The 15,514-nt window shown below is 34.1% G+C and overlaps 1 protein-coding gene across 5 annotated transcripts in view; it reads left to right on the plus strand.

Moving 5' to 3' along the window:
• The window catches only part of ORC5 (origin recognition complex subunit 5), a 94,120-nt gene that overhangs the window by 22,309 nt on the left and 56,297 nt on the right, over positions 1–15,514 (plus strand). For all 5 annotated transcript variants that reach the window (XM_072653131.1, XM_072653129.1, XM_072653133.1 and 2 more), the window contains 4 exons: positions 5,125–5,173; positions 5,283–5,373; positions 9,695–9,747; positions 12,568–12,680. In XM_072653131.1, coding sequence (XP_072509232.1) covers positions 5,125–5,173; positions 5,283–5,373; positions 9,695–9,747; positions 12,568–12,680 — 306 coding nt within the window. The remainder of the gene's footprint in view (positions 1–5,124; positions 5,174–5,282; positions 5,374–9,694; positions 9,748–12,567; positions 12,681–15,514) is intronic.

The raw sequence follows: 15,514 nt of genomic DNA on the forward strand, positions 1-15,514 counted from the left end.
AAAATGTAATGGCTAGGCTCATTCTTTGATCATGGTTTTCAGATAGTCCAGTAATTCTCAAATTATCACTCCTTAATCTGTTTTTCAGGTCAGTTCTTTTTCCAATGATATAGTTCACATTTTCTTTTTTTTTTTTTATTCTTTTGACTTTGTTTCTTGATTTCTTATGGAGTTACTAGCTTCCACAAACTCAATTCTAATTTTTAAGGAATTATGGTGAATTTCTGTACCTCTTTTTCTATTTGGACAATTCTGCCTTTTGGGTATTATTTTTTGTGCCTCTTTTATCAAGCTGTTAATTGTCTTTTCGTAATTTTCTTTTTTGCTTTAATTTCTTTACCAATTTTTTACTCTACCGCTCTTATTTGATTTTGAAAATAATATCCTAACTCTTCCAGGAATTTTTGTTGGACTTATGTCCAATTCACATTTTAATTTGAAGCGTTGCTTGTGGATGTTTTGACTATATTATCTTCTTTTGAGTTTGCGTTTTGATCTTTCCTGTCACCATAGTAGCTTTTTATGATCAGGTTCCTTTTTGTTGTTTGCTCATTTTTCCTCCCTCTTTCTTGATTTAGAACTCTATGTTAATGTTGGGCTCTGCTCCTGGTACAGCTTCAGGCTTTTTCTGCACTCTTTTCAGAGCCAGTTTTGTGGGTTTGGAAGTTTTTGGTGTGATCTGGGGAGAGATGTAGTCACTGTACTCTTGGTCTGCACTTTGGCCCTTACCTAGGAAGGGCCCCTGATCCATTGGGATTGCAAACTATACTGCTCCTCAGGCCCCCTCCTTAGTTGGACTAGAAATGATATTGTTCTTCAGGGTCTTTGATCCCTTGGGGTTGGAAGTGATACTGCCCCTTAGGGCTTCTGTTCCCTGTTGACCAAAAGTGCTTCTCTCAGACCTTGAACTATGACCCAGAAATGGCTAAACACATTGGAGTTGCCAAACAGTTTATGGCCCTACATCCAGTGCTTGCACAGTCTCTTTCTGGCAAGTTACTAGGCACTCTTACCATCTGTGGCCTGAGAGCTCCCAAAGCTGCTACTGCTTCTGTCACCACCACCTAGTCTGACCACTGGTTTTATCCATATGGACTCTGAGCCAGCCTCCTTCCCCCATGTCCCAGATCTCTCTTTCCAACCTCCTAAGTTGTGTTGGGCTGGAGGAAGGTCTCACTCTGACTTTTTGTTGGCTTTGCCACTCCAGAGTTCAATTTCAGGGGTTACTGTCAAGTTGTTTGGAGGGCAATGTTGGGAGATCTCAGCTTTCTCCACTTTGCCATCTTAACTCCACCCCAGGAATCCCTGTTAGGTTACCCCTGAGGTAAGAGTCTATTATTCTTATTAGGTCGTTATATTGAGTTAACCATTGAATGTGAAAGAGGAAATTAGATTGTGGTATGAGGGATTTAGATGAAATATTGTTAAAAATAAAATTGGATTACCAGCAGCATTTATAATATCTGGACATTTTATAAAACAAGATAGCATTTATTCCATCTGGAATGGTTTAGGTATAGTCGTACCTGAGGAAACATGATTTTTCAAGGTTTCTTCTGGCCCCTAGGTCTTATTATAATATATTTAGCAGTTAGTAAACGTTTTTAAAGCTCCTGCTACATGGTAGGCATGGTGCTAAGCACCAAGGGTATAGGAAGAGTCAAAAGACTGTCCCTGCCTGCAAGGAGCTGAGCAGCTGATGGGGTAGACAAGCAGCCAAGTATTGTTGATTCCTTCAGTACCAGCTCTGCCATTAGCTGCCTGCATGACTTGGTAGCAAGGCCATTTGTTCCTCTTGGCCTCATCACCTCTAGTGCAGGGGTCAGACCAGATCTAAGACAATAATTAAGCTCCTGTGGGGTTTTGTTTTGCTTTCTATCATTCCTCCTCCCTCTGTCATTAGTTGTCACTATTGCTATCCATTTGTCATCTTAAAGTCTGCGACCTTAAATATTACTGTCTGTGTGAGGGTGCTGAGTGTAGTTCCTTTCCCTCTAAGTGAGGTATATAGCCTTTATGATAGCTTCTTTCTTTCTTTTTAGATCAAGAGGCCAATCAGGCTTTGGGTAGAGATAGAGTTAGGGGTGTTACTTTATATTTGTATAGCTGAATTACAAATGGTTAAAGTTATAATCACTTTAGCCTCTGGATATACAGATATATTACTAGAGCTATTGCTTCACTTTAATATAAAGTAGCTAAGTTCTTTCACATTTTTTCTCCTGTTCTTAATATAATTGAAAAAAGTTAGGTTTTTGGTTCACAATAGTAATGACCAAGTCTGTAAATATTCTATTTCTCTCACCTGGACAGATAATTATAAGTCTTATAGGCTAGATTCACCCTCCCCAGAGTATCATAAATGTAACATTACCTTTGCTTTCCCTAGCAGAAGCAAATGCAGTGTTAGCAGTTTTCTCACAGGCTCCACCAGTACATTGAAAGAACCTGTGTTTGATTCTCTTATCCTAAAACTGGACCCCTTTGACCATAGGAAAACCTTTGCAGAGTCTGTCAGCTCTCCAAACTATCCAGTCCCCAAAGCTAGAGAAGGTGCCCAGGTAGAGGCTCTCTAGTGGTGCTCTCCATAGTTTTTCTGAACATCTTGATTGCATGACTTTCTCTGCGGATAATTAGTAGCCTGGAGTAGGAACAGAGATTATGGATAGTGGAGGTTGCTTAGGGATGAAGGATTACTAATGTTAGGGTAACTGACTAAGCAAACATTGAAGTGACTGACCATGGAATTGAGATTAGGTAGTAGAAGCAAGTAAAGTTGGAGTAGAAAGTTCAGAGAACTAGAAAGTCAGGAAACATTTGAAGGAGTTGAGTATAAGATCATAGATTATAGGCATGTAGAAGAATCTAAGTGACTTGCCTAAAGTTTCACAGGCATCAGCATTTTAACTCCACTCATCTAGCTTTAAAGCCAATGCTCTTTCTGTTATACTATACTGATGAAAAAATTGGGTTACCAGAGTTAGGGTTAGCACAGGAAGAGTACAGAAGGCATAGTAGCACAGGCTACATCAAAGGATAGTTGTTGGTCTTGTTAATTTATGATATTTAGTAATTGGAAAAGGTTCTTATGAAGTCAGTTCATTGTTAAGACAAAAACTTCCTTGTTTTATTTAAAATTTTAAAAAATGTATTTAGACAACTGAATACATTTCCCTACTCAGGGGTCGGGAACCTGCTATATGAAGCAAAATACGAAGGACTAGGTAGTTAGTGGTATATGTGAATTATAGACCACATTTCTGATCTTTCAACTAAGGAAACATTTTTTAAAATTCACCAGTTATAGGCAGTTTTCAGAGGAAGAAATTAAAGCTATCAATAATCATGAATAAAATGCTCTAAATCACTATTGATTAGAGAAATGCAAATCAAAACAACTCTGAGGTACCACATCACACCTGTGAGATTGTCTAACATGATAAAACAGAGAAATGATTAATGTTGGAGAAGATGTGGGGAAATTGGAACGCTAATGCATTGTTGGTGGAGTTGTGAACTGATTCAGCCATTTTGGATAGCAGTTTAGAAGTGTTCCGAAAGGGCTATAAAACTGTGCATACCCTTTGACCCAGCAATACCACTTCTAGGTCTGTATTCTAAAGAGATCCAAAAAGACTGGGAAAGGATCCACAAAATATTTTTATAGCAAAATATTTTATATTTATATAAATATATTTATAGCAGCTCTTTTTGTGGTGGCAAAGAATTGGAAATCAAGAGGAGGTCCATCAATTGGGAAATGGTTGAACAAGTTGTTGTTTATGAATGTAGTGGATTACTATTGTGCTATAAGTAATGATGAGCAGGAAGACTTTAAAAAACCTGGAAAGACTAATATGAACTGAGATAGAGAGGAAAACAAAGTACACAATAACAGCCGCGTTGTTAGATGAGTGACTTTGATAGACTTGGCTCTCCTCAGCAATGTAAGGATCTAAGGAAACTCCAAAAGACTCAGGATAGAAAATGCTATCCACTTCCAGAGGAAGAAGTTTGGAGTCATTGAATTGCATATGGAAGCATACCATTTGCTCTCCTTTTCTTTTGTTTTGTTTCTTCTTTCTCGTTCTCGTGGTTCTTCCCGTTAGTTCCGATTCTTTATATCGTGATATAAGTAGAGCCAGTATCAGATTGCACACTGTCCTGGGGAAAGGGCAGGAGGAGGAGGGGAAGAAAACTTAAAACTCAAAAACTTATGGAAGTGAATATTAAAAACTAAAAATAAATCAATTATTAAAAAGAAAAATGAAAATTCAGCAGTTACTACTCCCATTCAGATAGTTGTTTATTAATGGATGCATTTCTTAGACCTAAAGATTAAAAGACTAGACAGGGTTGTTCTAGGGAATTCCTCTGAAGGGAAAATTAATATTAGATGTTGTTGAAACATTTTCTACCCTGAACACATACTTTTAAAAAATTGAGTCTGGATGTTTTATTGAGGTACAGTGGGAAAAATGGAGTCAATATATGTTTCATTATGTTTATTTTTAGTGCTAGTTCATCTCATTCATTTAGTCATACATTTAATTAACATGATGAGTTTCCACATATTTGTACATATATCCCTAGGACCTGGCATGTAGTAAGGACGTGATAAAGGCTTATTGGTTGGTTGTTATGTAGAGGTCATATTATTTTCATGTGAAATTCTTGGAAATAAATAAGCATTACTATACATACTTGACATATTGCTTTTAAATGGAAACCATGTTTATTAATGTTTCAATTAGCCGTTAATTAACCAGAACTAATTCGACAAATTTCATGAATTATACTACTATAATAAACTTGGTGAAGGATTTAGGATTATGAGGAACTGTTTTATAAATCATTGTTTCAGAGTGTTGTATTATTCTGTAGTCTAAAAGTACTTGTTTTCCCTAAAAGTACTTACTGTACAGCCAAGGAACCATTTTCTAGCAGGATTTGGCTCATTAAAAATTTCCTTGACCATTAAAAAAATTTTTATTATAGTTAATGAATTTTCTTCACCTCAGCTTTTTGTGATAAAGTAATAAATAACTTACCTTAAAAAATAAATTTGTCACAGTATAATGGTAACTATTTGGAAATAACTTTTTCTTTTTTTTTTAAATATAGGCAGCTCTTAACTTTTCTAAATATTGTGAACCTGTGGTAAAAGGAGAAGGTAAATGTCTTTTTTGTGTGTTAGTCATACTTTTGCTCAGCTGTTTTCTAGGATTTATATTGCTAAAGTTTGGGTTTTTGTTGTATGTGTGTGTTTTTGTTTAATGTAGCTAATGAACGTGATACTCGTAAATTGTGGAGAAATATTGAACCTCATTTGAAGAAAGCTATGCATACTGTTTATCTCAGGGAGATATCAAGGTAAGGTTTGCTTTTTGCCAAAGTTCTGGGGATTATTCAGTTGATTGTCTAGATATTTATTATGCTAAAATGTAGTTCTTATTCCTCAATTTCATAGTAGGATAAAGCTAATATTTATAACCTGCTGGAAAGAAATAGAAATCATTGTATGTTTATTACTTTTTTTCTGGCTTGAAAATTAACATTTTATTGTGAAGTAAATTATTCCAAAATTATTAGATAGGAATGTAATATTCAGAGGAATTAGAGGATATTTTTAAACCAGCTTTGGTTCTTATACTCTGTAAACTTTTTCGTTTTAGGTTGGAAAACAAACCCACTGTATCCTATATAAATCAAGTGAAAAAAGTATATGCTATTCTTATATTAAAATGGATACATGCTGTAGATCACCTAGGTAGTAAAGACCACAATTTATCTTTTCTATCCAAAAGTCATTCTCAGATTAATTTCTTTCCCAGAAAGGTTAGTTAAAATTTGAAAATGAGTAAATTTTGTGTGTATTACCAGTGTTTCTTAACACTTAAAGGTATTAAAAATGTTTTGTTTTGTTTTTTAATTTCTGGAAGCAGCCTAAAAATGTTATTTGAAATTTATATTCTATGCTTTGACCAATTAATGTTCTCATCACATTACTTTTAATAAATTAGTTTAAACTGTTATCTGACATAATTTAATTATTATATGAACAACAAGCTGTTAATCATTAGAACAATTACAGTGAAATTCTGCATCTTTTACGATGATTTTAGAGAATAAAATAAGTCGCATTAGCTAAACTTTTAATTTCCTAACAGCGGGTCCTCTCTGAGTTGAAAAATTAGGTGAAAGTGTTTGCATTTCCAATTTAACCAGATTGAGATAAATAAGTTTCGTTTGTCTGTAGCAGTGTATATCAAGATAAATTATATAAACTACTTTGAGATGTATCTATTTTCCTAGTAATCACAGACCTTTGATTTATCTAAAGAAATATTTCTGAAAATACTGATTTGGAGCTTTGTTGGTAGTATTCTTTATTTATATGTTTGACATTGTTTTAAAAAAATAAGATGCTCCGTAGTGGCAATTATAATCTGTGTGCTTAGATGTAGCTGAAGTATGTAACCTTTCTTGAGGACGTGTAAAATGTGGCGTTTGATTAATAATTAAATTTATATCTTGAGTATTTTTTGCTTTTTGTGACTTTGCTTTCCAGGCTAAGCTGGCATGGTAATTTTTGCCCCCAAAACTTCAAGCTTTATTCTAGGTTTATCTAATAATAGCTGTGATATTCCAGCCATTGGTAGCCAAGCAACATTGCTTGAGATTTTCTCTCAGTAAATCCATAGATTCTCTTGTCCTCTTTACTTTCAAACATATTTATCATGATGTACAGCTTCTTGGGAGTTGTACTGATGTGCCTTCTTTGTACTTGTCCAGCCTATAAAATTCTATTACAATAAACAAGAATTCTGGGCCAAAATAAATTGTCTAGATCCTAAGATCTGGTCATTAATGCTGCAAACTGTTGCTGATGAAACCGTTCAGAAAAAGCTGACAGTGTGGTAGCTGAAGTAAATCTTAGATTCATGCTGGCATATGAACTTAGTGAGAATCATTGCTAAAAGTACCATCTTTTTTCTGGTCATGTTGATTTTCACTTTATCTCATTTATCTTTTTTCTAAAACATCTTATTTTCTACCTATTTTTTCATGTTTATTACTTCTCCTAGAGAAGAGGAATTTATTACAACTGTGCCTTATAGAGCTGTACTGAACTACTCCCAAGTCTTATGGTCTAAAGGGTACTTCCACCCCCTGTAAACTCTTTGCCTCTCCCCCCAAGTGGGGTCATTCATCAGTTTTCTTTCCCTACCTTTTGGATTGTCAGTAGGCTGCTTTACTTCAAGCCCTCTACTGTACTATACTGGGTTGCATATACCTAGAGCCACCTCAGAGATGGTTGGTTCTCTTACTATGGTATTTATCTTGAATTAAAGTGAACACTCATTTTCCTATACCCACCCAAGATCCCAGATTTCTCATTTGATCATCATTCCAACCCTATGACATGAATCAGACAGGCCTTGTTATCCCCCTTTTCAGAAGAGGATACTGAGACTGAGTTAAAGTGACTGGCCCTTGGTTACTTTGTTTATAAGTAGTTTCTAAGCTTGAGATAAAATTTGAATTCAGAAGACAAAATAGACACAATATAACAATAATAATGGGGAACTTCAAAAATACGTTATTAAGGAAAATTAAATTTAATAAGAAAGTCATATCTCAATGAGTATTAAATTGGAAACAGCAACTGTATAGAGAAAACTAAATCAAGTACCCAGAATATTCACAAAAACTGCTAACATAGGGCATAGAGGAGCACCACATAATTTCACAAAAGTAGAAGTGTAAATGTGTTGTTTTCAGACAATAGTAAATTTATAATTAGGATGAGAAAAATATATAAAATAACAAGGAAACTGGAAAATATAATAATAAAACTTGAATTAAAGAGGAAGACAAAGCCAGAGTATTTAAAAGCTGACAGAAATAATATCAATATCTATGGGATACAGTCACAGCAGTTTTCAGAAGCAATTTATATGGCTAAGTTGTGCCTATGTTAATAAGAAAGAAAAGGGCAAAATAAATGAATTAGATTTCCACATAAAGACAGTAGAAAACTAACATAGCTGTAGTTTTAAAAGAGATTATAAAGCTAAGAACAAATGGTAAAAAAGATTTACAAAACAATTGAATTAATAAAAGCAGAAGCTGCCATTTTTAAAACCAAAAAAGCCAATAGCAAAAAGAAAAGAGAAAATGTAGATCAGTGAGAAAGTTGAAATAATAAATACAAAAGAAATTAATATCATAGAATAGACAATTCTCAACAAACATATATTGCTCAAACTGATTGCCACTATTCAGTTGTTTTCAGTAATGTCTGATTCTTTGTCATGCCATCTGGGGTTTTCTTGGCAAAGATACTGGAGTGGTTTGCCATTTTCTTTTCCAGCTCATTTTACAGATGAGGAAACTGAGGCAAATAGGGTTAAGTGACTGGCCCAGGGTCAGATAGCTAGTGTCTGAAACCAGATTTGAACTAAGAAAGATGAGTCTTCCTGACACCAGGCGCAGCTCTCTATCCATTGTGCCACTCAAGTTAGGGGTGGGTGATGGAGGTGGGGGGGAAGGTGACAAAATTTGGAAGAAGTAATTAATTACCCTCCCTCCAGAAGGGGGGAAAATCTTTCTTCACACTAGAGACACCTTATTTGTTATTTAAAGGATCAAAGATCTGGAACTGGAAGAGATTTTAGGGGCCATCTAATTCAACCCCCTCTTTTTCATTGTTGAGGAAACTGAGGTCTAGTAGGATTAATTTACTTGCCTAGGGTTACATGAGGAATAAATGGCAGAGCCAGGGTTTGGTACCAATGACCCCTGACTCCAGTGCTCTTTCCACTCTGTCATGTTGCTTCCCTCCTACCCTAGAAATGAAGGGTTCACTCCATCTGCAGATGACTTGATAGAGGCAGCATTATTTAGTGTAGAGTTGTTAAACAAATAGAAATGAATCCCTGTGGGCCATATATTAACTTAGAAATCACAAATTTACATTCTTTATATTTTATTATATTTTTATTAATTTTGTTAAGCATTTCCCAATTATGTTTTAATCTGGTTTGAGTCATATTTGAATTACATGTTTGATACCTCTGGTGTAGTGGATAACTGAATTTGGAATCAAGAAGACTTCCATTAGAATCCCCCTCAGATGCTAAGAAAGTCATGTTAAAATGGGGATAAGAATGACTTAGTTGTGAAAACCAAATGTTAAAACACTTTTCACACCTTAAAGTGCTATATAAATACAGACTGTTCATAATCATAATAATACCAATAATAATTTAAACTCTTTTTTAAAAATGATTTGAGAAGCCTGTAGGGTATTCTTTTGAATATCCTTAGTGGTGGTAAATCTTTGTCTTTTGAAGTATAGATTTGTTTTTATTTTTGTAAATAGTAGTGAGGAAGCTAGATAATATCCGTAGTACCCAGCACAATTCCTTGAATATAGGAGTAGTAGCTTAATAAATGTCTGTTAAATTGAATTAATATGAATTTTGAGTCAAAAGTAAAGTGTTACTTTAAAGTACCAAGGTCATTTTTTACTGTGAGGCTTATAAAACTGGTTATATTATATATTTTAAAATCTCTTCTTCATAGAATTGCATACGTCTGTAATACTCTAGAAATTTAGAATTTTCCTAAGGATATCTTTTCAAGTACATGAAGCTAATTTATTTATATTCTTTTCTTAAACTTTTAGTTCACAATGGGAAAAATTACAGCAAGATGACACAGAAATGGGACAATTGAAAGGTATCAAAAACATTATAGTGGAATGTTTAATGGACTTTTCCTGCTATTGAGGTACCTCCAAGAATTATTTGAGAAGAGTCTAACTATGAAGTCCTACTTTTCCTTCATTTTTGTTCACTGGCTTTGCTGCTGACTGCCAGGCTTTTGGAGCCTGGCAGTTAGGATGCTTGCATTTTTCACTGACACATATTGAACCAGGTGTTTGTGCCCCTCAGGGGAAAGCTGTGGAGAGCAGAAAGGGTCAGTCAGCATTATTCAGCACTCACTTTGTGCCAAGCACTTTGCTGAGTGTTGAATAGCACTTGGTGGGGTGGAAATAGACCGAAATGTCCAAAGGTTTCTAGTTTTCCTACCTTTGAAGGGAAGTGTGTGGTAGCTGACTTTTCTCTTCTTTTGGCAATAAAGTATTTAGTCATAATGAATCTTTTTTTTTTTTGTAGAGGTATAACTCATTATACCACTTTGTTCTACCAGTGCCTAATTTTGGTAGATTTTAACTTCATCTTCTCAGTAGATGAATACTTATGAAGAACACTCATATCAGAGTCCATATTTTACATAAAGTAAGAGATGTTCGTGAAACCCATTATTGAAATGAGTCTGAGCAATCATTCTTAACCTAATATTTTTCTGACAGTCCAGCTATTATGCCATACTCCCAGTCAACAAAATAGACTAAAATTTGATGCTGATTATCTTAGAAAATGATTCTTTATGCAGCTTAAAAAGATAAATCTTAGACATCTACATGGGTCAATTTTTGGAAGTTGATGGTGTTTTATTTAAACTAAAATTAATTGTTGTCAGAACAGTGGTTATGATTTAACGAACAAATAAATGCCTTGTCACTTTCACAGTGCTATTTTTACATGTCAGCTGGACATTCAGGCTTTACCAACTAAGGCTCAAGTTAGCATTTGGGTAGGAAATACACTGTTCTGGATTGAACACCTGGGGCCATTTTCTGCTAGTTTTCATTGACAGTAAAAAGTACAGTCAGTACTAAAATCTTATTTTATTATGCCTGTTAGTGTTTTACAATTTGTTTTATATTTTAAACATGTATTTTCACCTCTTTCTCATTAAAAATGTTATTGGCAATCCAGACCCTTTGGAAATAGCCATCTATGAGAGGAATAGCCTTTATCTCAATCCCCATTAATACTAGTACCTTCTTGTATATATTTTGTGCTACATAGTTGTTTGTATGTTGTCCACCTCTTTAGACTATGAACTCTTTGAAAGCAGCAATTGTTTTTTGCCTTTCTATTAAGTGCACATAATTGGCACTTAATATGTACTGTTTGAATGACTGACATACGGTATTTAACTTGAAGAAAAGTAGGTAATAAATGTTTGTTGGTTAATTGAAAATATATTTGTAAAAAGAAGTGTCAGAGCAGAGATGTTTTCCAATGATGATGGTTAAGAACACAGTATTGTATATATTCTACTTTTTCATCTAGCTACCCTAAAGAAAGCATATAGTTGTCACTAGTGAAAATAGGTAATAATGCACTTAAAATTGTATTCCTTCAAGAATTAGATATTTTAAGATTAATCAAGTGACTAAGAATTCAGTATGAGTAGAAAAATATTATTTTCTACATTATCATTTTCATAGTCAAGTCATAGACTAAATGGGACACATTTCATGAGTATTTGAAAAAATGAAAATTTTGTCAGTTTATATCCAATTTTATCTAAAACTTTAGTGACTTACAGTACTGTGGAGCAAAAAATTTTTTAAAAAAGCATAACCGTCTTCGCCCTCAGATCCACAGTTTTGTGATAACCATTGGGGTCCTAATCTGACTTTTTTTTTTCATTTTCATAATTTTTTGAAAAATGAAACTCAGATCTTATTGATTTAAACAGGAATAATATTTTTAAATGAAAATAATTTTTTACGTTTTTTCTTACATTGTTATCTTCCCAAGAAAAACTTTACTTTGCCAAAGGGAAACACACAAAACCTAGAAGATTTCACTGGCCTACAGGAGTTTTAGATGACCCAGCTGCCTCTGCCAGCACATGCTGTCACCTTCTCTGCTGTTTGTAGTCCTTGAAAGTTGCCTGGAGCACTGGGAGTTTTAAGTAACTTGCCCAAGGTCACGTGGCTGGTATCGGGGAGGCTGGGCTTAAACTGAGCTCTTCCCACGTTTGAGGGCCAGCTCTGTCCACTCTACCACACTGCCTCTGTTCCATCTCCTCCCCTCCCATAAGGAATTCTAGTTTCATTTAAAATTTCTTATTAGCTACAAAATTGATTATGGAAATGAATGCTGCCTTCCAAGAATGTGACTTTTGAAACAGATACTCAAGACATAATGTTAGGTTAAATCAACTAAGATATTTATTTACATTGAAGAAATTGGGTTTCGCTAGCCTAGAGAAGAAAAGGCTTAGAGGGGGAATGATAGCTGTTTTCAGCTATATGAAGAGGCATAACAATGAAGAGAGAGTAGACATGTTTTACTGGGCCCTAGGTGGTAGCACTAAAACCAGTGGATACTGAGGGGTTCAATGTAAGGAAAGATTTCTCAAGTTATCCAAAACTGGTGCTAGCTCTTAGAGAGGTAATAGATTCTCTTTTGCTGAAGGTCTTCAAACAGGAGCTCTATTACCAGTCCTTAGGAAGGTTCTTACATGTAAGTTGAATAAATTGTCTTCCAAAGATCTTTCTGTTTCTGAGTCAGTGAATCTCTGTCTTGTACTTGTTTGGATTGTGTTAAGAAGAGGGCTTTGTTTACTGCAAAGTGCTATGTCATTGTCAACCTGTTTTATTATTAATGAGCTTTATAAAAATATTTTCCATAGGTCTTTCTGCTCATGCTCATGTAGAACTTCCATATTACTCCAAATTTATTCTGATTGCTGCATACTTGGCTTCATACAACCCAACGAGAACAGATAAAAGATTTTTCCTAAAGGTAATTTCTATATGCTTTTTCTACTTTTCTTTGGGCTATTTTTTTCTGAAGATTACAATTATGTTAGTGGAATTAATATTTTTGCAAAAACTAAATTCTTAAAAGAAGTAGAGCTGAATGAAGATAGTAGAGTAATAGATCTTATAATATATTTTAGTCCTCTCCTATGAACATTTTTGCATTGAGGTTCTGATCTGGAATTTTGGTACATTATACAGAAACCAGTTAAGATCCGGGAGGTAAGTTAGCAAGTAATGTATTAACTCAGAATTCTTTGTAAATCAAACCTTGATTGAAGTATGGTACATCAGAAGCTTCTCAAGTGCAGTAGTTATTTTTCTGGCTCTTTAGCCTCAGTAAAATTCCTCCTATAATATATCCTGTATTTTGTGAATTATGAACCAAAACTCTTATTTTTTTCTGCTGAAATAATAAACTAAAATATCCCATTTTGAGACTCTTTTCTTCTAGAAAGAAAAATATATATCTTTGATTTGGCATTAAAGTTATTCTTTTAACTGAAGAATATTTAGTTGGAAACTCTGGATTTATCATCCATCCTCTTGGAAGGAGTTAAAAATAGCTTTTTAATTTTTATAATAAAATTTATAATAAAATTCAAACATGAAACTGAATTGTAAATTAAGAAAGAGAATCTCTTGGGAAGGATAATGTCAGTCAAAAGTCATATTCTTTCATAATTTCAGTAATATTCACCAGTTTTATCATATGATGATAGTGAAATTATTTTTCAGTAGACTATAAAGAAAGCAATGTCATGTCCTTTCTGTACTGAAAGAATTTCAGAATAGTTTCATTGAAGCTGTCAACAAATCTGTGGGCATTGTTGGGGTATGTTGTGAGTGTTAAATAAATAACACTAAAATTATATTGAGAAAAATAATTGTGTGGATTATTCCCTAATTTTTTTTTTTCTGTTTGAGCCCGAGGAAGTGGCCTGTAGTAGAATTTTCCTAGGGTCCTTGAATAAATAGGTATGTAGTATAAACTGTCACATTCAGAATTAAAACACAATTATTGCCAAATTTAACTTTTTTCCTTTTTCTATTTTTTTTCTTTTCATGTAGCCTATTTCTAGTCCCTAGATCCAATAACTGAATATTTAATTCAGAATTAGGAGAATAATGAAAGGGATGTGATAAAGGCCACCAGCAATTTACCAAGCTAGTAATAGTCTACAGGCAGAGCTTTGGAGAATATTACTTTGTAAAATAAGCTATAGATCATTTAGTCCTCTGGCTCCAATTTACCCTCATTACATTCATGAAAATTTAGGAAAATTAGAATTATGCCCCAAGATTTCACAGATGTTTAGAAAAATAAGTGGTTTTAAGTGAAGTTCTACTATACTGTGCTTGATAGAGGACCAGCCTCAGTCAGAAGAACCTTACTTCAAGTCCTGCCTCTGACACATGCTGGCTTATTCCTGGAAAGTCATTTAATCTTGCAGTACCCCCCCAGTCATCTCTCTAAAACTATACATTGTAGAAAGTGGGCGTTTTTGCATTGGTAGAGTCAATTCCCTTAATGAGAATTCCTTATTCCAATGATAACACAAATCTAGTCAGAAAATGTAAAGTACAGGCATTGTAGTATAGTGGAAATACCATTGACTTCAATTTGGAGGACTTGACTTCCCAACTCTTCTATACCTTTTTGACCTTGGGCAGGATTTATCGCCTTCCCCACCCTTGACCCCTAGCCCTCTGTTTCTTCAACTGTCAAATGAAGGAGTTGAACTAGATGACTTCTGAGGTCCCTACCAGTTCCAAACATATGAACCTGCTAATCATAAAATGAAAATTTTAAGTTTACAGACATAATCCTTCACTATTAATTTATTCACCAGAGAGTATTAGTAGGAGTAGTCAAAAGATTAAAATAATGTCTTGAGTTTCAGAAATTTATTTTTGTAAGTTCTTATATAAGGGAAGAGTTTTCAGATTTTTATGGAATAACAATGTTTATCTTTTGTTCATTCAAATGGGAAATTTATGAACAAAAAAGACATAGCTAGGAAGTCCTAAGGCAGGATTTTCATCTTGATCTCTCCTAATTTGTCACTGCACTAGGCTTTCTCTGTCATAAGCCTATGTACATTCTACACTAATATTTCTTGAATGAATAAATAAAGTAAAGTATTCTCATGGAAACTAGAGGAAATGCTTTCATTCAGAATTATCTGTATTGATGACTTTTTACTAGAGTATATACTCCAGAAGGGCCAGAACTGTTATCTAAACTTTGTATTTCTCTTAGCACAGTGCTCTAGATAGACAGTAGAAACTTAATAAAGGTCTATATTGTTAAATGAATATAGTAAAGTTAGGTTTTCTCCGATTTTAGTGTGGTCAGCTTTCTGCTTTTAACCATTTATTCCTTTTGCACTCTTGATCTGGGTTCTAAGCTGTTAGCCAGGAATGAATTGGAGCCTAGAAAGAAGGGGCATGTTTTTGAGAGTGTTTATCAGTACAAATACTTGTACTTTAGATCATTCATTGCTTTGTATTGTACTTATCTTTGGTCCTCCGTATTGCAATGTTTTGCAACTGGGAGACAGTAGCAGTGAATAAAATTGGCAAGAGTATTGGGTAAGTGTTTTGGTTTTTTTTTTTTAATGTGTGAATGTCAGTATGGTTTGTTTTGCTAAATGAGGAAGCAAAACCAGATCACTTTGTAAATATTTAAAGGGTCATTTATATAGCATGGCTGAACAACTATAATTAATTTTAAGCATATGAAATATTAAATGCTTAAATGTAATCTCATCAATTCAGGAGTTGCCTCCATTGATACAGATCAGAACTCATTCT

This window comes from Notamacropus eugenii, chromosome 3, assembly GCF_028372415.1.
Source record: "Notamacropus eugenii isolate mMacEug1 chromosome 3, mMacEug1.pri_v2, whole genome shotgun sequence".
Lineage (NCBI taxonomy): Eukaryota > Metazoa > Chordata > Mammalia > Diprotodontia > Macropodidae > Notamacropus > Notamacropus eugenii.